A 21,934-nucleotide genomic window follows, 5' to 3' on the forward strand; every position below is an offset into this window, starting at 1 on the left:
ATGATGCTGCTTGGCCTGCTGTGTTCATCCAGCTCTGCACCTTGTTGGCTTGTAATTACTTGGCCTATCTCTGCTGCCTTACTTGAACAAAGGAGCCATGTTAGCTATCCTCCAATCATCTGGCACTTCACCTGTGGCCAGCAAAGTATTAAATATCTTTGCCAGGGCCCCAGCAATCTCCTCCCTTGCCACCCATAGCAGGCTGGGAAGTATCCCATCCGGCCCTGGGCAGTTGTGCACCTCTATGCCTGTTAAAACATCTAATACCTCTTCCTTATTAATCTCACCATTCCAACTGGAATCCCCAGCTACAATGTCTTCTCTGTGAACACAGGTGAGAATTATTAATTTAAGATCGTGTCCATGTCTATTGGCTCCATGCGTAGGTTGCCCCTTTGGTCTCTATTAGGTCTCGTTCTTTCCCTGGCAATCCTCTTATTTTTAATATACCTATAAAAAGCCTTGGGGATTTTCTTGATCCCATCTGCCAAAAATATTTGTGGCCTCTCTTTGCCTTCCTAATGTCCTTTTCAAGTTACCTCCTGCACTCTCTACACTTGCGAAGGGCCTCCCCTGTTTTAATGCACTGTATCTGACATATTTTTCCTTCTGTTTCCTTAGCAACCTGTCTATCCCCTGACATCCAGTGCTCTTTGAGCCTGTTGCCCTTGCGTTTAACTATTTGAGGAACACACTAGACCTGAATTCTCACTATACTACTTTTAAAAGACTCCCACTGATGTGCAAATAGTAGTCTATATTTGGCAGATCCTGTCAAATGATGTTGAAATCGTCCTTCCCCCAATTTAGACACTTAACTTCTGCACTATCCTTACTCATTTCCATAATGACTTTGAAACTTAGAGTTATGATTACTGTTCACAAAATGCTCACCCACTGAAACTTCACCTGTTTGACCGGCTTCATTCTTTAGGATTAGGTTTGCATTGCCCTATTTGTGGTATGACTATCTGCGTACTGGCACAAAAAGTTCTCCTGGGTGCATTTTAAAAATTCCACCCTGCCTGATCCTTGTGCACAAAGTATGCACAAATATAGGAAGTGTGTTCAGCTACAGTTCCTGATTAATCGTATGGAGTGCTGGAGCTGCAGATAAACTCACTGTGGTTGAGATGTTGTGCCTTCTTAACCACCGTCTACCTGTGACGCAAATTTCAAAGAATGTGAAAATTAAAAACAAACCGATCATCCATGATCTTATAGAATGGCAGAACAGAATCGAGGGGGCTGAATTATCTACTTCTGGTTCAGAAAGAGTACTGGAGTTCAGTTTTTGGAGTACAGGACACAGATCACCCAGGAAAGGAGGGTGATCAACAGAACAAAAGTTGTCGATGAGGCAGTTCATGACGAACAACATTTGACAACATCTGGGGGGAATTGCTGAGAAATCTGTGGGATCAGGCTTGATTGCATTAGCTATCTGATGGGGTGTTTGATGGTGGAATATCACCCATGATCAATTCTGGGTGTTAGAAATAAGTGTACTTGCATTGTAGATTGTTTTACTTTTAGTTACAAGTTAGAATACTACTGGTTATTCAAAACTGCAGAACCTTTTGGCCTTATTCTTCTGGTTCTCGTCTTTCATCCACTGTAAAGATAAAAGTTCCTGGTCCCTAACCAGTTCTGATGAAGAATCATCGGACCCAAAACGTTAACTCTGCTTTCTTCCCACAGATGCTGCCAGACCTGCTGAGTTTTACGAGAAATTTCTTTCTAGTTTCAGTTCATTATATAATTTGGTGATCTCATCTGGGATCCTAACGTAAGGTTACTTGTCTCGTAACTTGGGAGCCCTTGTAGGATGAGTAATCCATGTACAAATAAGAGTGCTGAGAATTGTTGAGGTTAAAAGCTGATTAAGATTTTCAGGGTGAATTTTACTATATGCGTTGAAAACGAAAATGACTTTGTTAGTTGCTACAACTTTTGTGGAGAATGAAGATCTGTTCCTGAGTTGTTTACAAACACTGACCAAAGTCAGGTTAACAGCATTAGCAATAAAGTTAGAATTAAGCTATAGTTAAAAGCAAGAGCTAAGATAATAAATATGGAGTCTCCTTTTTGTTGTTCTCAGAACTCACTGACCTTTGATCCCTGTATATAATTTTTTGACACTAATTTTTGCCCAAACTAATCTAAGTGACTGATTTGAAAATCTATCAATATGTCATCTTCATTTGCTAGGTAGAATTGAATGTTGTCACCTAGCAATTCTTGGAATTGCCTGTTCCTTAAGTGCTACGACTTATGGATTGCTGGCTTGCTCAGTATAAAAGAAATGAATATAATGAGAAGATTTTGCAACACCACTATTTTCTGTTTATAATTAGATCTTAAGCATTTGACAACTTTACATTTTTGAGATGTATCATTTGTTTTTTGTTCTACAGGTTAAATACTGCCAGTGATAACATGCTTAACTTTACACTTGAATTTACAAACTGGAAGAGGCTTCCATCAATTGTGGAGCAGATTCTTTTCTGTCGCAGAGCAAACTCTACTTGGGTTCATCAGAAATATTTTGGTATGTAAGCTCTCAAAGTGCAAATTAAAGTGAAGTACATTTGAGTCACTGTGACGCTTAATTTCATAAAGATTCTTATTCTTACTGAGATCACTAAATTTAGAGCAATCTTTTTGAAATAGCTTTTATTTGAGATTGTTTACTTAACTTCTTTTACCTCTCTCTCACTGCCTGTGCTGATTGTTTTTGTCTGATTTTCCTCTTGGTGTTGTGAAAGGCTATATATTTATTCCTCCTTCATATTGTTAAACATATTTATTTGCTTCATATTTACCCTGAGATTTCTGTCTTTTGCGGCTCATAATCCTTTCAAATTTTTTCTATCTATATAAATCACTGTCGTGTTCCAGTAATTTTAGCTGCCCGGTTATCATCATTCTGAGATCCTTAAATGCTACCTGTTTCTTGGTTCACTTTTCTTTCACTACTGTGCTCTTTAGCTATAATTTAATATGAATTATAACTGAAATCATTCGTGTTGGCGTTATATATTACAAAATAAATCAGAAGTTTTAAACATCCTCCTCTTCTGAGAAATATCAATCTTGGCAAGAGGGAGGGAAGAGCAGGAGAACAGGTGATATGGTTGGAAGCGTTTGAATGATAAGTGACAGAGAATGGAATATTTCTTAGGCTGTCTGCAGTTTTACATTGGATATTATTGGGCACTGATGATTTTTCTGCTCATTATGCATCAGACAGGTGTAACGAGCCTTTGATTGATCCACTGACACTTTATTGAGCAAGAAGGCAGTGACAGAAGTGTTGTTGCTGGAAAAGCACAGCAGGTCTGGCAGCATCTATGAAGAAAAATCAGAATTAACGTTTTGGGTCTGGTGACTCTTCCTCAGAACAGGGCCCTTCCTGTTTGGGAAGGTGGGTCCGTGAGCCAGGCTGAATTGCTAAATAATGGATGGATGGGGGAGCTTAATGGTTCTACTTCTGTTTGATATGGAGAGAGCATTAAATGAGATGAGAGGGTAATAGATGAATGGATTAGGACTAAAACAGAGATGAGGGAGGAGTATGAGAGGGTAAGAAGGATTGCTTAATGTTGTGCAGTTGGAATGTGAGGGTTATTGAAATAATTGTTGGAGGAGGGGCTGTTGCAAGAACAAGGGTACTACTGCCTAGTGGACTGAAATAATGCTCAGTGCAAAAAAGATTAGATACATTTGGTATATTGCTGTAGTGCTGTTTAGTGAGTGGGGAAGTCTGGTCCTGTTTGAGTGTGGGAGAAAATGATCATTATTTGCAGTATGTTCATGTGTGTGATGCTGTTGGTGTGCTCTGTGAAAGGGTGAGTTTAACTCTTTATTTCCTCTGAGACCATGTGAAATTCATGTGCAGGAGATGTACACATGAGGAAATGGCATACAACTCAAATTTTATTGCAAGGCTGAAGGTTAAATACATTTTTTACTGATAACAAGCTTCCAATCACAGGTTACACATTTACTTACCCCAGTCTCCACCCAGTTGTATTAGGATAGTTCACATTCCAAGTTAGTACACATGACCGTACTATTCAATCACATTATTACATGTTCACATCTCAAATGGTTAATCTGTATTTTGTAATTACCAGTGGGATGACATTAGATTTCCTCACAAGACACATCATGATCACCGAAAGCCGTTGCTTATTAATTCTTTCCAGGCCATACCTTTTTTTTCCTTTATTCATTCACGGGATGAGGGTGTCGCTGGCTAGTCAGCATTTATTACCCATCCCTAATTGCCCACAGGGCAGTTCAGAGTCAACCACATTGCTGGGGGTCTGGAGTCACATGTAGGCCAGACCAGGTAAGGATTGCAGTTTCCTTCCCTAAAGGATATAAGTGAACCAGATGGGTTTTTCTGACAATTGACAATGGATTCACAGTCACCATTAGATCGTTGATTCCAGATGTTTTTTTGAATTCAAATTCCACCATCTGCTGTGGTGGGATTCGAACCCAGGTCCCCAGAACATTATCTGCAGCGTGACCAATTACATAATTACATTCTGATTGGCCTAAGCTAAACGTGACTTAAGAGAGATGGACATTGACTGAAGTCACCTCCCACTATCTCCTGACTGGCTTCTTATGATGTCAATTATTATTGGGTCCATCCTCTTCATTAAGTTTGCTATTGTGACTTTGCTAAGATAAATATTCTTTGCTCCTTTGTTATAGGGAAAAAGAGAGTAGTCTGCACTCAGTATCTTATGTCTCAATCCTAGTTCAATTGGTGAAATTTCCAACAAAATAGACATTTCCAACTCACTAGAGATAACAAAGTGTACAGCTGGATGAACACAGCAGGCCAAGCAGCATCAGAGGAGCAGGAAAGCTGACATTTCGGGTCTGGACCCTTCTTCAGAAATGGGGGAGGGGAAGGGGACTCAAATAAATAGAGAGAGAGGGGGAGGTGGATGGAAGATGGATAAAGGAACAGATAGGTGGAGAGGAGACGGACAGGTCAAGCAGGCAGGGAGGGAGCCAGTAAAGGTGAGTGTAGGTGGGGAGTTAGGATGGGGGTTGGTCAGTCAAGGGAAGACGGACAGGTCAAGGAGGTGGGAATGAGGCTGGTAGGTAGGAGGTGGGGGTGGGGGTTGAGGTGGGTGGAGTGGATAGGTGGGAGAAAGGACGTACAGGTTAGGGAGGTAGGGATGAGCTGGGCTAGTTTTGGGATGCGGTCGGGGGCAGGGAGATTTTGAAACTTGTGAAGTCCACATTGATACCATTGGGCTGCAGGGTTCCCAAACGAAATATGAGGTGCTGTTCCTGCAACCTTCGGGTGGCATCGTTGTGGCACTGGAGGAGGCCCAGGATGGACATGTCGTCCAAGGAGTGGGAGGGGGAGTTGAAGTGGTTCGCGACTGGGAGGTGCAGTCGTTTGTCGCCATCCAAGCGTAGGTGTTCCACAAAGCGGTCTCCAAGCCTCCGCTTGGTTTCCCTGATGTAGAGGAGGCCACATCGGGAACAGCGGATGCAGTATACCACATTTGCAGATGTGCAGGTGAACATCTGTTTAGTGTGGAAGGTTTTCTTGGGGCCTGGGATGGGGGTGAGGGAGGAGGTGTAGAGGCAGGTGTAGCACTTCCTGCAATTGCAGGGAAAAGTGCCGGGGGTGGTGGGGCTGGTGGGGAGTGTGGAGCGGACAAGGGAGTCCCAGAGAGAGTGGTCCCTCCGGAAAGCAGATAAGGGTGGGGAGGGCAAAATGTCCTTGGTAGTGGGGTCAGATTGCAGGTGGTGGAAGTGGCGGAGGATGATGCGTTGGATCCGGAGGTCGGTGAGGTGGTATGGAAGGACGAGGGGGATTCTGTTTTTGTTGTTATTGTGGGGAGGGTGTGTGAGGAATGAGTTGCGGGAAACGCAAGAGATGCGGTCGAGGGCGTTTTCGACCACTGTGGAGGGGAAGTTGCGGTCCTTGAAAAATGAGGACATCTGGGATGTCCGGGAGTGGAATGCCTCATCTCAGGAGCAGATGCGGCGGAGGCGAAGGATTTGGGAGTAGGGGGTGGCGTTTTTGCAGAAAGATGGGTGAGAGGAGGTGTATTCTAGGTAGCTGTGGGAGTCGGTAAGCGTGAGATAGATATCGGTTTCCAGGTGGTTACCAGAGATGGAAACAGAGGTCCAGGAAGGAGAGAGTGGTATTGGAGATGGTCCAGGTAAACTTAAGGTTGGGGTGGAAGGTGTTAATGAAGTGGATGAACTGTTTGAGCTCCTCGTGGGAGCACGAGGCGGCACCGATACAGTCATCGATATAATGGAGGAAGAGGTGGGGGATAGGGCAAGTGTAGCTTCGGAAGAGGGATTGTTCCACGTATCCTACAAAGAGGCAGGCATAGCTTGGGTCCATGCGGGTACCCATGGCCACCCCCTTTGTCTGTAGGAAGTGGGAGGAATTGAAGGAGAAGTTGTTAAGGGTGAGGATGAATTCAGCTAAGAGGATGAGGGTGTCAGTGGAGGGGGACTGTTCGGGCCTGCGAGACAGGAAGAAGTGGAGGACCTTTCGGCCATCTGCATGGGGAATGCAAGTATGTAGGGACTGGATGTCCACGGTGAAGATGAGGTGTTGGGGACCAGGGAATCGGAAGCTTTGGAGGAGGTGGAGGGTGTGGGTGGTGTCACGGACGTAGGTGGGGAGTTCCTGTACCGGGGGGAGAAAATGGAGTCGAGATAAGTGGAGATAAGTTCGGTGGGGCAGGAGCAGGTGGAGACAATGTGTCGACCAGGGCAGTCAGGTTTGTGGATTTTGGGAAGGAGATAGAAACGGGCAGTGCGAGGTTGGGGAACGATGAGGTTGGAGGCCGTGGGTGGGAAGTCACCTGAAGTGATGAGGTTGTGGATGGTCTGGAAGATGATGTTTTGGTGGTCGGGGGTGGGGTCATGATCAAGGGGGTGGTAGGAGAAGGTGTCAGAGAGCTGGCGCCTGGCCTCGGCGATGTAGAGGTCAGCGCGCCATATGACAACTGCACCACCCTTGTCCGCGGGTTTTATGGTGAGGTTGGGATTGGAGTGGAGGGAGCGGAGGGCTGCACATTCTGTGGGGGAGAGGTTGGAGTGGGTGAGAGGGGTGGAGAGATTGAGGCGATTGATGTCTCGACGGCAGTTGGAGATGAAGAGGTCGAGGGAGGGTATGAGGCCTTGGGGTGGTGTCCAGGAGGAGAGGGTGTGTTGGAGGTGGGGGAAGCCTCATCCCTGCCTCCTTGACCTGTCCGTCTTCCCTTGACTGACCTACCCCCATCCTAACTCCCCACCTACACTCGCCTTTACTGGCTCCATCCCCGCATCCCTGACTTGTCTGTCTTTTCTCCCACCTATCCGCTCCTTCCACCTCAACCCCCACCCCCACCTCCTACCTACCAGCCTCATCCCGCCTGCTTGACCTGTCTGTCTTCCCTGGACTGACCAACCCCCATCCTAACTCGCCACCTACACTTACCTTTACTGGCTCCATCCCCGCCTCCTTGACCTGTCCATCTCCTCTCCACCTATCTGCTCCTTTATCCATCTTCCATCCTCCTCTCCCCCTCTCTCTGTTTATTTCAGAATCTCCGTCCCTTCCCCCATTTCTGAAGAAGAGTCCAGACCCGAAATGTCAGCTTTCCTGCTCCTCTGATGCTGCTTGGCCTGCTGTGTTCATCCTCTCTACACCTTGTTATCTCAGATTCTCCAGCATTGGCAGTTCCTACTATCTCCAACTCACTAACAGTTTGTTTTTCTATGGTTTGATTCTGCTGTGCAGTTTATATTCCTAAATACCTTAATACAGAAGACCAGAAAGTATGTTATAGTCTACAAATTGTTATAATGTCTGTCAGATTGTTTCTAATATAAAGTTTACATTTAGTCAATTACTATTTTATAATTTCTTGATCAAGCTGACAATCTGAGGAGTACATGGTCTCTCACTTGATTTTGAAAGAGTCTCTTCAATTAAGATTGGAGGAGCAGATGCAAAACATTTTATTCTGATCCTGCTGACTCTATTTGCTTTTCATACTATTGCCCTTGGTATGATAACCCACATTCTGTCATCATGTCTCTAATTATATTACCATTGATAAAAGGTGAAATGCAATAATTTCCTGAGGCATAAATGTTGTTTACCACTTGAGCTAGTCGTTTTAAAAAGTACTTTCTTGTAACTTTAAACATTTTTAGGACATGATTTTAACTTTCTCACTCTTGCCTAATAATTGTTTCTCTTCCCAGTAAAGTATTGTAAATGGGGCACTACAAAATTCAATCAAGTCCCAGCAATACACAATGTCAAATCACCAACAATCAGCACAGCAAACTTTGTTTTAACTGGCACCTTAATAAGCTGGCCCCCTCGCTAAAACCGACAAACCTCCCCCACCCCCATGCAGAAAGTTTACTGTTTAATTGCAATCTGTGTGATGTCTGAGTAGCCAATCTTCTGACTGCTTTTCAAGACATCACTACTTATTTCCCATAGTTCCCTAGCTTCTATGTCCTTCTCCACAGTAAATACTAATGCATAATATTGGTTTAGTATCTCACCCATCTCCCGTGGTTCCACACATGGACAGCACATTGATCTTGAAGGGACGCTATTTTCTCCCCGGTTGCTCTTTTGCCCTTAATGTATTTATAGAATCTCTTTCGATTCTCCTTAACTCTATTTGTCAAAGCTTTCTCATGTCCCCTTTTTGCCCTTCGGATTTCCCTCTTAAATATAGTCCTATTGCCCTTATGCTCTTCTAGGGATTCACTCGTATCCAGCTGTCTATACCTCACAAATGCTTCCTTTTTCTTGACCAGAGCCTCAATTTCTGTAGTCATCCAGCATTCCTTACACTTACTAGCCTTGCACTTCACACTAACAGGAACATACTGCCTCTGAACTCACGTTATCACATTCTTAAGGCCAGCAGTTTCCTTCCCTAAAAGACATTAGGGAAACAGACAGGTTTTGCCAACACTCAACAGCAATTTCATGGTCATCAGTAGACTTTTAATTCCAGATTTTTATTGAATATAAATGATGGAATTCTGCCATGGCGTGATTTGAACTCCCAGAGCATTTACATGGGTCTCTGGATTAATAGAGGTAATACCATTAGGACATCACATTGTTCACCCCAAATCCCCTGGAGGCTTAGTGCTCAGGTTTTGATGGATTAAAGAATTAAGCAGTTTGGACAATAATAACTACTGATGCGTTAAAACAAAATTAATTGTGAATTAAATTTTATGGTGAGATGCAATCATGTATTACTTATGTGTGGTATTGTAATAATTCTAAGTGATGAACAAATGGTGATTCTCGGTATACGTTCACTTAAATCTTTGGCATGTGCTGAAAAAAAAAACGACTATTACGTACTTAAACATCATCGTAACTGAAATGAAATGATAGCAAAAAAACAGGCCATTTCGCCTGAAGGATTATTGCTTACGTTTAAACTCCACCTGAGCTTTCTTCCACTCTTCTACTTGCCCTATCAACATATTCTTTGATTCCTTACTTACCACAACAGAAGATCTATGTAAAAACTGAAAGAACTGCAGATGCTGTAAGTCAGAAACAAAAACAAAGTTGCTGGAAAAGCTCAGCAGGTCTGGCAGCATCTGTGAAGTTAAAAACAGAGTTAACGTTTTGGGTCCGGTAAGCTCTTCCTCAGAACTCGGGACCCGAAACGTTAACTCTGTTTTTTCCTTCACAGATGCTGCCAGACCTGCTGAGAAGATCAATGTATCTTGAAATTGAAGCTTCTCCATGATTGCATGTATACTATTAGTTCGCTTATTACCTTTGGTAGGAAGTCCCACTGTCTGGATGAAGAATTTTGTCCTGAATACCCTATTGGATGTATTATTAACTGTTTATTGCTGATGTTTCCACTTGTGGAAGCATTTTGAACTAGGCATCATAGTTACAGAATAAGGGGAGGCTCATTTTAAACTGAAATGCAGAGAAGTTTCTTTTCCCAGAGGGTAGTGAATTTTCTGAATTTTCTATCCCAGAGAGTTGTGGAGGCAAGATCACTGAAATATTCAAAGAGGAGATAGATTTTTGAAATATCAGGGTCTTAGTGGCTCTGAGAAGCTGACGTGAAAGAGAAGTTGAGGCCTGGGCAGATCATCCATGATCTTATTGAATGGCAGGGGAAGATTGAGGGGCCAAATGATCAACTCATACTCACTCCTATTTCATAGATTTTTATGAAATTCTCTACATGATCTATCTACTTGAAAATGGTGGTGTAGTAGCAGTGTCACTAGACTAGACTAATACTCCAGAAGTTGAGCCTCATATTGAGAAGACATGGGTTTACGTCCCACTATGGGATTTAATGGGCTTTCAATTTAAATTGATTTGATAAAATATGGAATTACAAAGCTAGTATCAGTAATGATGATTTTTGTAGAAACTTATCTAATTCACTAATGACCTTTTAGAATTTGAAATCTACCATCCTTACCTGGTCTGGCCTACATGGAACTTCAGATCCACAGCAGTGTGGTTGACTCTTAACTACACATTGACCTAGCATTTCAGTTCAAGGGCAGTTAGGGAAGGGCAATAAATGCAGTACGTGCCAGTGATGCCCTTGTCCGATGAAAGTGTAGAGAGATAAAATCAGTGGCAATCTCAATTTTATCACCTGACTTTGTTAGATTTACACTGCAAGTACTTTTTTGATTGTAGTGGATGCTTGGTTCAGAAATGGTACCAGTTTTTATGACACAAAGAGAGCAAGCCAGACCAAATCAGACTCTGGATTGATGACACAATGAAATCAAAACATTCAATGATACTTAAAATTGCTCAATTGTTCCTAACTGGACTTTACAAGTAACTAATCTTGAGCACAAGAGTCATAGAGATATACAGCAAGGAAACAGACCCTTCGGTCCAACCCATCCATGCTGACCAGATATCCTAAAGAAATCTAGCCCCATTTGCTAACATTTGGCCCATATCCCTCTTAAACCCTTCCTATTCATACACCTGAGCGTAATGACATCTTGGTGCCAGTTTGTCTGTAGTACTCCTAGAGCAGTACTTAACCCGCTTTATCTTTCCAGGCCAGTTCCCAACAGCAAGCATCATTCTTTTGGTTTTTCCTTTTTTTTTTGAAAAGCAAGCTACTGTTCAAAGTTCAATGCTGAACTGCGACTCTTAGTTTCAAACCAAAAATGAGAAAAATAAACGAAAAATAGTGATGGCCCAACACTTTTGACCTTATCCCTCTTTTAAGACTCTATTTGCCAGAGATAGTAGGAACTGCAGATGCTGGAGAATCTGAGATAACAAGGTGTAGAGCTGGATGAACACAGCAGGCCAAGCAGCATCCGAGGAGCAGGAAGGCTGACGTTTCGGGCCTAGACCCTTCTTCAGAAATGGGGGAGGGGAAGGGAGTTCTGAAATAAGTAGGGAGAGAGGGGGAGGCGGATAGAAGATGGATAGAGGAGAAGATAGGTGGAGAGGAGACAGATGGTCAAAGAGGCAGGGATGGAGCCAGTAAAGGTGAGTGTAAGTGGGGAGTTAGGGAGGAGATAGGTCAGTCCAGGGAGGACGGACAGATCAAGGGGGCGGGATAAGGTTAGTAGGTAGGAGATGGGGGTGGGGCTTGAGTTGGGAGGAGGGGATAGATGGGAGAAAGGACAGGTTAGGGAGGCGGGGACAAGCTGGACTGGTTTTGGGATGCAGTAGGGGGAGGGGAGATTTTGAAGCTTGTGAAGTCCACATTGATACCATTGGGCTGCAGGGTTCCCAAGCGGAATATGAGTTGCTGTTCCTGCAACCTTCGGGTGGCATCGTTGTGGCACTGCAGGAGACCCAGGATGGACATGTCGTCTGAGGAATGGGAGGGGGAGTTGAAATGGTTCGCGACTGGGAGGTGCAGTTGTTTAGTGCGAACCGAGCGTAGGTGTTTTGCAAAGCAGTCCCCAAGCCTCCGCTTGGTCTCCCCGATGTAGAGGAGGCCACAATGGGAACAGCGGATGCAGTATACCACATTAGCAGATGTGCAGGTGAACATCTGCTTGATGTGGAAAGTCTTCTTGGGGCCTGGAATGGGGGTGAGGGGGGAGGTGTAGGGGCAGGTGTAGCATTTCCCTGCGGTTGCAGGGAAAAGTGCCGGGTGTGGTGGGGTTGGAGGGGAGTGTGGGGCGGACAAGGGAATCCCAGAGAGAGTGGTCCCTCCGGAAAGCAGATAAGGGTGGGGAGGGAAAAATGTCTTTGGTGGTGGGGTCGGATTGCCGATGGCGGAAGTGTCGGAGGATGATGCGTTGGATCCGGAGGTTGGTGGGGTGGTACGTGAGGACGAGGGAGACTCTGTTTTTGTTGTTATTGCGGGGAGGGGGTGTGAGGGATGAGTTGCAGGAAATGCGGGAGACACGGTTGAGGGCGTTCTCGACCACTGAGGGGGGCGAGGTTGTGGTCCTTGAAAAACGAGGACATCTGAGATGTACGGGAGTGGAATGCCTCATCCTGGGAGCAGATGCGGCGGAGGCGAAGGAATTGGGAATAGAGGATGGCATTTTTGCAGGAAGGTGGGTGGGAGGAGGTGTATTCTAGCTGTGGGAGTCGGTGGGCTTGAAATGGATATCGGTTTCCAGGTGGTTGCCAGAGATGAAAGCAGAGAGGTCCAGGAAGGAGAGAGAGGTATCAGAGATGGTCCAGGTGAACTTAAGGTGGGGGTGGAAGGTGTTGATGAAGTGGATGAACTGTTTGAGCTCCTCGTGGGAGCAGTTGCCAGCAGTTTTTTGGTACTTATTTTATCTGCATCTGCCTCTGAAGGCATTACCTTCGACATGAACTAAACTTCTTTGGTTCCAGGGCAGCTGCTTACAACTGACCAGTACTTATTCTTCATGTGAAAACCCAACAATGGATATTGATAGCACTGGTATCACAACATTAAACATTTTCTGGAGCATTGTTTGGAGAGTGTTCAGGATAGGATAAGTCTTTTGTCTCTATTCCACTTTCGCTATCTAGAGATGCTGAAGCCTTTTGCAGAAGTCTGGTTTTCTTTTAGTTGAAATTAACTTTGGATCTTCTGGTCTGTTCAGCATTGAAACACAACTCAGCAAGTGATTTTGTGGAATTCCTAATTTTTTTTTGGAAAACTTCTATAACATGCACCCAGGTCCTGAGATAACCATTACTTTGTATTTGGCTAATTAAGAGTGACTAATATCTGTTTTTGTCACAAAAGTGAAATAACCACTTTCTCAACATTTACTTTTCAGCATTTTTTATGCATTAAGAATGAAATTGGTAATAACCATAGCCCTTGCAAAGTTATTACAAAGAGGGATTAGCGAAAGAATTGACATGCCATGGACTAATTTAGCTTCAAACGTTAACATGCGTGAATATCTGAAAACTGCTGTATGAATGCAAATAGCAAGAAAAAAGCACATGTATTAAGTTTCAACTAAATCCCTCTGGAGCTGAGACATAGCAGAAAGCTGGACCCAAAGAATATAATTTTGGTCTGTATTTGACATATTTTTCATCACGCCTGTATTTTCTGTTCCAATTTAGATGACATTCCTTCGTTGACCCACCTCTGTCGTTTAAAAATTCGATCAACTCTAAAAAGTGAATTTCTTCGTTCTGATAAATTTATTCGTCAATTACCACTCCCTGTCTGTCTGCATGATTTTCTCCTTTATAAAGAAATATTGAAATTATATGGCGTTCCAGAAATTTCAGAGAGTCAAGAAGAAATCCAAAGAGAACATGGTTACATTTAATATTCATACGACTGATCATAGAAAACATCTGATGTGTGAGAGGTAAACTGAAAAATATATAAGGCATGGATGTTGTGTCTTGATGCTTAAGTTGTCATTCATGTATCAGTATACCTGTGGCACCATAAGAATCTAATTTAACAGTCAGTTTTTGTTTCTAATTAATCTTTTCGTTCATCTGTTTTGTTTTAGGATCTGCCATTGTAAGGCATTGTGGAATGTGAACTGTGAACAATACTTCTCAGTCATTATGCATTGTATTTTTGTATTCAAATATCATGTCAGGGAGAGTTTTTCACTATATCTGTCCCCCGTGACTGGGTCTCTTCTTTTTATGTCTTTCATTCTTGTTTATTTACACAGCTCCCAGCATCCTCCAGTAGCTCACCCAAGGGGCTGCTGTTCATTTACGAGCCTTGACAATGAATCCTGGCAGACTGTTGACTGGGGATTAATACAGTCGGTGCAGTTCTGTTCTCAGCTAATATCCACATAATTTAACTTTCAAATGGGGGTGCTAGATTCTGACAGATGAGAACTATATTCAACTTTTCTCTTCTGCACATGATACCCCTAATTTTCATAGAGACATAGAATACTACAGCATAGAAGGAAGCTGTTTGCCCTCTCCTGACTCTGCTGGCTTTTTGAAAGAGCTGCCAGTTTCCCTCTTCCTCTCATTGTTACGAACATAGTAAAAAGACAGAACTAAAGGCACTGAAACAAAAACAGAAATTGTTGTAAAAACTCAGCAAGTTTGCAGCATCTGTGGAGAGAAATCAAAGTTGAAGTTTTAGGTCTAGTAACATTCTGAAGAAGGGTCACTTGACCTGAAATGTTAACTCTGCTTTCTCTCCACAGATGCTGCCAGACCCGCTGCGTTTTCCAGTGATTTCTGCTTTTGTTTCTGATTTCCAGCATCTGCAGTTCTTTAAATTTTTTTTATGTTTACTGAAGTCTCTGACTCTGAATGCACACAGCATATGTTACAAATCGGATTAATTGGAAAGGGAAATCAGGTTTGACTGACTTATTGGAGGTATTTGAGGATATAACATGCAATGTGGACAAACGCCAACCTGTACATGTGCTGTATTTAGATTTCCAGTGGGTAGTTATGGAGTCATAAAGTCCTACAGCACGGACACGGGCCCTTTGGCCCAAACTGGTCCATATCGATCAAAATGTCCATCCACGCTAACCCCATTTCCCTGCACTTGGCCCATATCCTTCTAAACGTTTCCTATCCATGTATTCGTCCAAATGCCTTTTAAATGTTGTTAATGTACCTGCCTGAACCACTTTTGTTGGCAGCTCATTCCATATGCATACGACCCTCTGTATAAAAATGTTGTCCATCAGGTTTCCACATATTTTTTCCCCTCTTAGCTTAAACTGATGCCATCTAGTCCTCGATTCCCCAACCCTGGGAAAAAGACTGAGTGCATTCACCCTATCCATGCCTCTCATGATCTTATATACTTCTATAAGATCACCCCTCAGTCTCCTACGCTCTAGAGAAAAATGTCCTAGCTTGTCCAACATCTCCCTATAACTCAGTCCCTTGAGCCCTGGCCACATCATTGTAAATTTCTCCTGCACTCTTTCCAGTTTAATAACATCCTTCCTTTAGCAAGGTGACCAAAAGTGAACACAATACTCCAACAGCAGCCTCATCAATGTTCTGTACAACTGCAGTATAACTTCCCAACTTGTATATTCAGTGCCCTGACTGATGAAGGCCAGTATGCCGAAAGCCTTCCTCACTGCCCTGTCTACCTGTGACTCCACTTCCAGAGAACTGTCCTCCTGAACTCCAAGGCCCGTCTGCTCCACTACACTGTTTAAGGCCTACCGTTCACCATGAAACTCCTACCTTCATTTGACTTTCTAAAATGCAACACCTTACACTTATCTATATTAAACTCCATTTGCCATTTCTTGGCCCACTGCCCCAGCTGATCAAGATCCTGCTGCAATTTCTGATAATCTTCCTCACTGTCCACAATACCGCCTATTTTAGTGTTATCCACAAACTTAGTAATCACGCCTTGTACATTCTCAAACAAATCATTGATATAGATAACAAACAGCAATGGGCCCATCACTGACCCCTGAGGCACACCACTAGTCACAGGCCTCCAGTGTGATAAGCATTCTTCCACCATTACTCTCTGTTTCCTACCGTCAAGCCATTTGTGTATCCCATTTGCCAGCTCTCCCTGGATTCCATGTGATCTAATCTTCCAAAACAGCCTACCATATGAAATCTTATCAAAGGCCTTACTGAAATCCATATAGACTACCTCTACTGCCCTGCCCTCTAACAGATTTGTGAGGCATGATCTCCCACGCACGAAAGCATGCTAACTACTCCTAATCAAACCCTATTTTTCCAAATGCATGTTTTGTTATCCCTCAGAATCTTCTCAAGTAACTTACCTACAACAGATAGAAGGGTCTAGGCCCGAAACGTCAGCCTTTCTGCTCCTATGATGCTGCTTGGCCTGCTGTGTTCATCCAGCCCTGCACCTTGTTACCTACAACAGATGTTAGGCTTACTGGTCTGTAGTTCAGAGATTTTTCTTTGCAGCCCTTCTTGAATAAGAGCATAACATTCACTACCCTCCAGTCTTCCGGGACCTCGCCCTTGGTGAATGATGATGCACATATATCAACCTGAGCCCCCGCAATTTCTTTTCTAGCCTCTTGCGAGGTTCTTAGATATATCTGGTCAGGACCATGAGATTTATCCACCTTCATACATTCTAATACTACCAACACATCCTCTACTGTGATATGGACTGTCCCAAAGATAGCATCACTAACTTCCCCAAGTTTCCAAGTCTTCATGTCCTCCTCCACGGTAAACACAGAGGAGAAATATTCATTGAGGATCTCACCCATCTCCTGCAGTTCCACACATACATGTCCATTTTTGTTCTAGATGGGTCTTCTTTCCCTAGTTATTCTTTTTCCTTTAATATACTTAAAGAATCTCTTTGGATTCACCCTAATCTTCTCAGCCAAAGCTATCTCGTGGCCCCTTTTTGTCCTCCTGATTTCCTTCTTCAGTAAACTCCCATACCCCCTATATACTTCCAAGGATTCCCTTGATTCCAGCTGCCTGTACCTGAGCCATGCCTCCTTTGTTCTGGTCAAAGGCTCAATATCCCCTGTCATCCAGGGTTCCCTACTCCTGCCAACCTTGCCCTTTACCCTCACAGGAAAATATAGACCTTGAACTCTATCTATTACACTTTTTAAGGCTTCCCACTTGCCGGAGGTCCTTTTGCCTGCAAACAAACTACTCCAATCAACCCCTGCAAGCTCCTCTCTGATTCCACCAAAATTCACCTTGCCCCAATTTAGAACTTGTATTTGTGGACCAGTTTTGTCCTTCTCCATAACGATTTTAAAATTAATAGAACTATGATCACTAGTCCCAAAGTGCTCCCCCACGGTTGCCTCAATCACCTCTCCTGCTCTATTTCCCAAAAATAGGTCGAGTTTTGCCCCTTCCTGAGTAGGATCCTCTGTATACGGCTTGAGGAAACTTTCCTGAACATATTTAACAAATTCCACCCCATTTAAGCCCTTAACACTATGACAGTACCAGTCTGTTATGAAAATTAAAATCCCCCACTATGACAACCCTGTATCTCCTGAAAGTCTCCGCAATCTCCCTGCATCTTTGTTTCTCTAATTCCCATTGGCTATTTGGGGGCCTATGGTACAACCCAATAATGTCACCATCCCCTTCTTATTTCTTAGCTCCACCCACAAAGCCTCACTGGATGATCCCTCAGTTGTTTCATCTCTGACTACTGCTGCGATACTCCCCTTAATCAAAAATGCAACTGCCCCTCTCATCTTTCCTCCAACTCTGTCCTGCCTAAAGCACCTGTACCCTGACACATTAATCTGCCAATCCTGTCCCTCCCTTAGCCATGTTTCTGTAATGGCTATAATATTGCAGTTCCACATACGTATCCACGCCCTGAGTTCATTGGTCTTGCATTGAAATAGATGCAATTTAGTCCAACAGGCATTCCTCGCTCCATGTCCTGTTTCATCCTGTCCTGTCTCTTCAACTTGCTATTTCTGATTACTGTATCTCCTTCCAGCCTCACACTTGCCTCCCTGCTGTTGAAGATCCCAACCCCCAGTCAATCTAGTTTAAACCCTCCCTTGTGTCACTAGCAAATCTACCCGCGAGGATATTGGTCCCTCTTTAGTTCAGGTGCAACCTGTCCCTCTTGAATGAATCATCTCTGCCCCAGAAAAGATCCCTATGATCCAGGAATCTGAATCCCTGCCCCCGCACCAATTCTTCAGCCACGCATTCATCTGCCATCTCCTCCTGTTCTTACCCTCACTAGCACTAGTTGACATGTTACTACATCAAAGGTACATATACCAAATAAGAGCTCATGGTGTAGCATATAGCATGGATAGTGGATTGTTTACCTAACAAGAAGCCAAGTAGGTGTAAATGAGTCTTGGAAATAGAAAGGACTGCAGATGCTGGAAGTCAGAGTTGTTAAGATGTGGAGCTGGAGGTGCATTGCAGGTCAGACAGCATCTGAGGAGCAGGAAAGTCGATGTTTCAGGTCTGGACCCTTCATCAGGACCTGACTTTCCTGCTCCTCCAATGCTGTCTGACCTGCTGTGTTCCTCCAGCTCCACGTTTTATCGATGATAAATGAGTCATTTTTGGGGTGACAAGATGTAAGGAGTGGAGTGTCTTGGGGATCAGTGCTGGGGCGTATTTGTATTAAAGATTCACATGAAGGAATGAAATGTTTGGCTTCTAAATGTGCACAAAGCTGTGTGTGCAAGTCAGTTATAAAGAGAACATTTAATCTACAAAAGAACACAGGTAGGATAAGTGAGTGGGCAAAAAAAATGGCAGATGGAGTATGACGGAAAGAAGGAAAATGTGAATATGTCCACTTTGACAGGAAGAATAGATAGCAGAATATTATTTAAATGGAGTGCGGTTGCAGAATTCTGAGGGAACTGAGGAATTTGGGTGTCCTGGTATATGAATGATAAAAAAAGTTAATATGCTGGTACAGCAAGCAATTAGGAAGACATGGACTATTTTTTATTGCAAGGGAAATGGAATGCAAAAGTACAGATAGTTTGCTGTAGTTGTTCAGGACACTCCCTAAGATCTCCTGCACTGTGCAGCTCAGTAGAACTGCCTTTGTTTTCACTTCTGTTTATCAAATCACACCCAGAACATCAATCTCAATAGTGTTTATCTGCACCATTGTTTTTGGAGTCCCTCAAAGGCTTTATTTTTGACACCTGCTCTTTCTCCTCTACATGTATCTCTTCTTATCAAGGTGGCACCTCCAACAGTGCAACACTCCCTCCGTACAATCCTGGCATGGGATTTTAACCCACAAGACTCAGTGCTGGGATTTTTACTAACTGAATTACAGCTAACATGACGAAATGTAGAGTCAGGCTCTCTACTCTGCCTTAATGACATACATCAACACAAACCTTAAAAGAACATTCCCTACTACTCCATTTCCAATATCATGTCCTTTCTTTAGGACTCTTACAAATTAATTCCAGGGTCAAGGCATTTTGTGCTGTAGCTTGATGCTTACTGGAAATTGGATTGAAACATCTCAGACTATTGGATCTTTAAGGCAGCAGGCAGAGGAGAATTTCATTCGATCTGTCTGTAAACAGACTGGTCTAGTCTTGAAGACCAGAGATCAAAGACACTATACAATCTAGCTGTCATTTTTCATTTTTGTGACATTTTTTGTTTTATGAGATTGTTTTATGCATGATAGCTAAGGAAATATTTGAGGATAGTCTAAGTACAGAAAGTACTAGCTGCTTAGAGGAACATTTGAAATTGGTGTTTTTTTCCTTGTCAGGAAGTTAAGTACATTTGTGAAACAAATAAGTTGTTTATCTCAGGATTTAATTATGTTTTATACTTGATTGGCTGATATAAACTGATCTATGCCAGTCAGTAGTCCTAGAATCAAGTCAACGCTGGTCCAAAGCTGTTCTGTTCCAATTTTCCAACACTTGGCCCGTAGTCTCATATGCCTTGGCATTACAAGTGCACATCTAAATACAACTTAACTCCTATGAGGGTTTCTGCCTGTCCTACCCGTATCACCAGTGAGTTCTAGATTTCCACCACCCGCTGAGTGGGGGGAAAGAAACCTCCAGTCCCCTTACCTAAAATCTATGCCCCTTGAATTTTGGTCCTTTCACCATGGGGAAATGTTCCTCCCTATCTGCTCAATTTATATCTCTCATAATGTTATACATCTCAATCATGTACTCCCTCAGTTTCCTCTACTCTAAAGAAAACAACTCCAGTCTATCCATCTCTCTTTGTATCTAAATCTCTCCAGCCTGAGCAACATCCTGGAAAATCTCCTCTTCACCCTCTTCAATACAATCACATTCCTCCTATAATGTGGATTCCAGAACTGCAAGCAATACTCTAGCTGTGACCAAACCAATATTTTATACAGTTTTAGTGTAACCACCCCGCTCTTGAGCTCTCTGCCTCAGCTATTAAAGACAGGTATCCCATATATTTCCTTAACCAGTTTATCTGCCTGTTCTGTTACTTTAATGGACTGGTGGACACATACACCAAGATCCCTGTGATCCTTGATGCATCCCCGGATCCTACATTCATCATTTATACCCTTGCCTTATTTGTCCTGCCCAAGTGCACCACTGCCATTATTGTTATTGAACATTTTTGTCATTGAATTCCATTTGCCACCGATCAGCCCATCTGACAGTCTACAACCTCCTGCAATCTAAGGCTAATCTCCTCACTATTTACCACCCCACCAATGTTTGTGTCATCTGCAAACTTACTGATCAACCCTCCTACGTTCAAGTCTGAATTGTTTATATATTTGTTTGTAGTACGTTTATTTATACGACAAACGGCAAGGGCCCCAACACTGATCCCTGTGATTCAATGGGCATTATTCAATTATTTTTGTACGTAAACTGTATAAATCTGAAAGAAAATATCTCAAAAAGCTGTCAGAAGTTTGTACAGTAAGTATTAAATGGTACCACTGTGACCACGTGTACCTAATGAATAAGATGAACTATAACCTACCAAGTGAAATTATTTCTTGCAAATGGTCGATATTTTCAATATAAAATGTGGATACATGTTCCAGTTGTGTTACATTGAAATTTTTATTGCAAATCTTGGGAAGTTGCAAACAATGTGTTCAGCAAAGTAGACCATTAATCATTGCTTGTTTCTTGTGGTTGCAGTGTTACTATAATGTGAAAATATGAAACAAATGGGTAATTGTCTATGGAGGGCAGCAAAGACTCATCAAACCAATATGAGTGTAGTAGTAGCATTATAGTCTCTCCAAAACCATGCATTATCATTGTCAGATGATAAATTTTAGGGGTAAAATCGGGGATAGGTCGTGGGAAGAGATAGACTCTCACCTGCTGAGCTGTCAAAAGGATTTTTATTTTGCGGCTTTTACATGCATTTGTCAGTTATTCATTTCTAATGTAGTTGAATGCAGTCTACTTTTCTATCTTGAAGACGTGCGTATTTTTTGTACAGGAACCTTATGGATTCTTTTGTGCTATTGACATTCTTGTCATCAGTCACTACATTTGAGATAATGCATCACGCTTATTGCAGCTGAATTTTATTTTATCTTCACTTAAAATGATAAAAGTGCTATCATCTAACAGGAGGGAGAAATATTATTTGTGATTTTTTTTATGCAGAATGGATCCTTTCTGTCTGGGCTTTTTTGCTAAGTACTGCTTTGATGTGAAACAAAGTTAGAAATTGCTGGCAAAACTCAGCAGGTCTGGCAGCATATGTGGGGAGAAAGCAGACGTAATGTTTCGAGACTGGTGATTCTTCATTAGAATTGCTCTGATGCATTTTCTTTTAATTACCTCTGTAGAAAGAAGAAAAAGAAAAGATGAATAGTCAGCAGCAGGAGTGTATTTTCACCATTGCCATTGAAGATGTGAAAAACAAGACGACGTGGATGACCAGAATGGAATGATTAGAGATAACATATAAATGAACAAAGAAAGTAGTGTTGGTGACAGACTTCCAAGTAGAGAGAGTTCAGGCACAGATTGTGAT

General features: G+C 42.8%; 1 protein-coding gene across 2 annotated transcripts in view; it reads left to right on the forward strand.

Annotated features, from left to right (window-relative positions):
- asb3 (ankyrin repeat and SOCS box containing 3) overlaps window positions 1–13,827 on the forward strand; it is a 272,717-nt gene extending 258,890 nt beyond the window's left edge. For both annotated transcript variants that reach the window (XM_020521104.2, XM_020521105.2), the window contains 2 exons: window positions 2,418–2,551; window positions 13,574–13,827. In XM_020521104.2, the coding sequence (XP_020376693.2) occupies window positions 2,418–2,551; window positions 13,574–13,785 (346 nt within the window). In that variant the 3' untranslated portion in view covers window positions 13,786–13,827. The remainder of the gene's footprint in view (window positions 1–2,417; window positions 2,552–13,573) is intronic.
- The last annotated feature ends 8,107 nt before the right edge of the window (window positions 13,828–21,934 follow it).

This window comes from Rhincodon typus, chromosome 9, assembly GCF_021869965.1.
Source record: "Rhincodon typus isolate 14 chromosome 9, sRhiTyp1.1, whole genome shotgun sequence".
Taxonomy (NCBI): Eukaryota; Metazoa; Chordata; class Chondrichthyes; order Orectolobiformes; family Rhincodontidae; genus Rhincodon; species Rhincodon typus.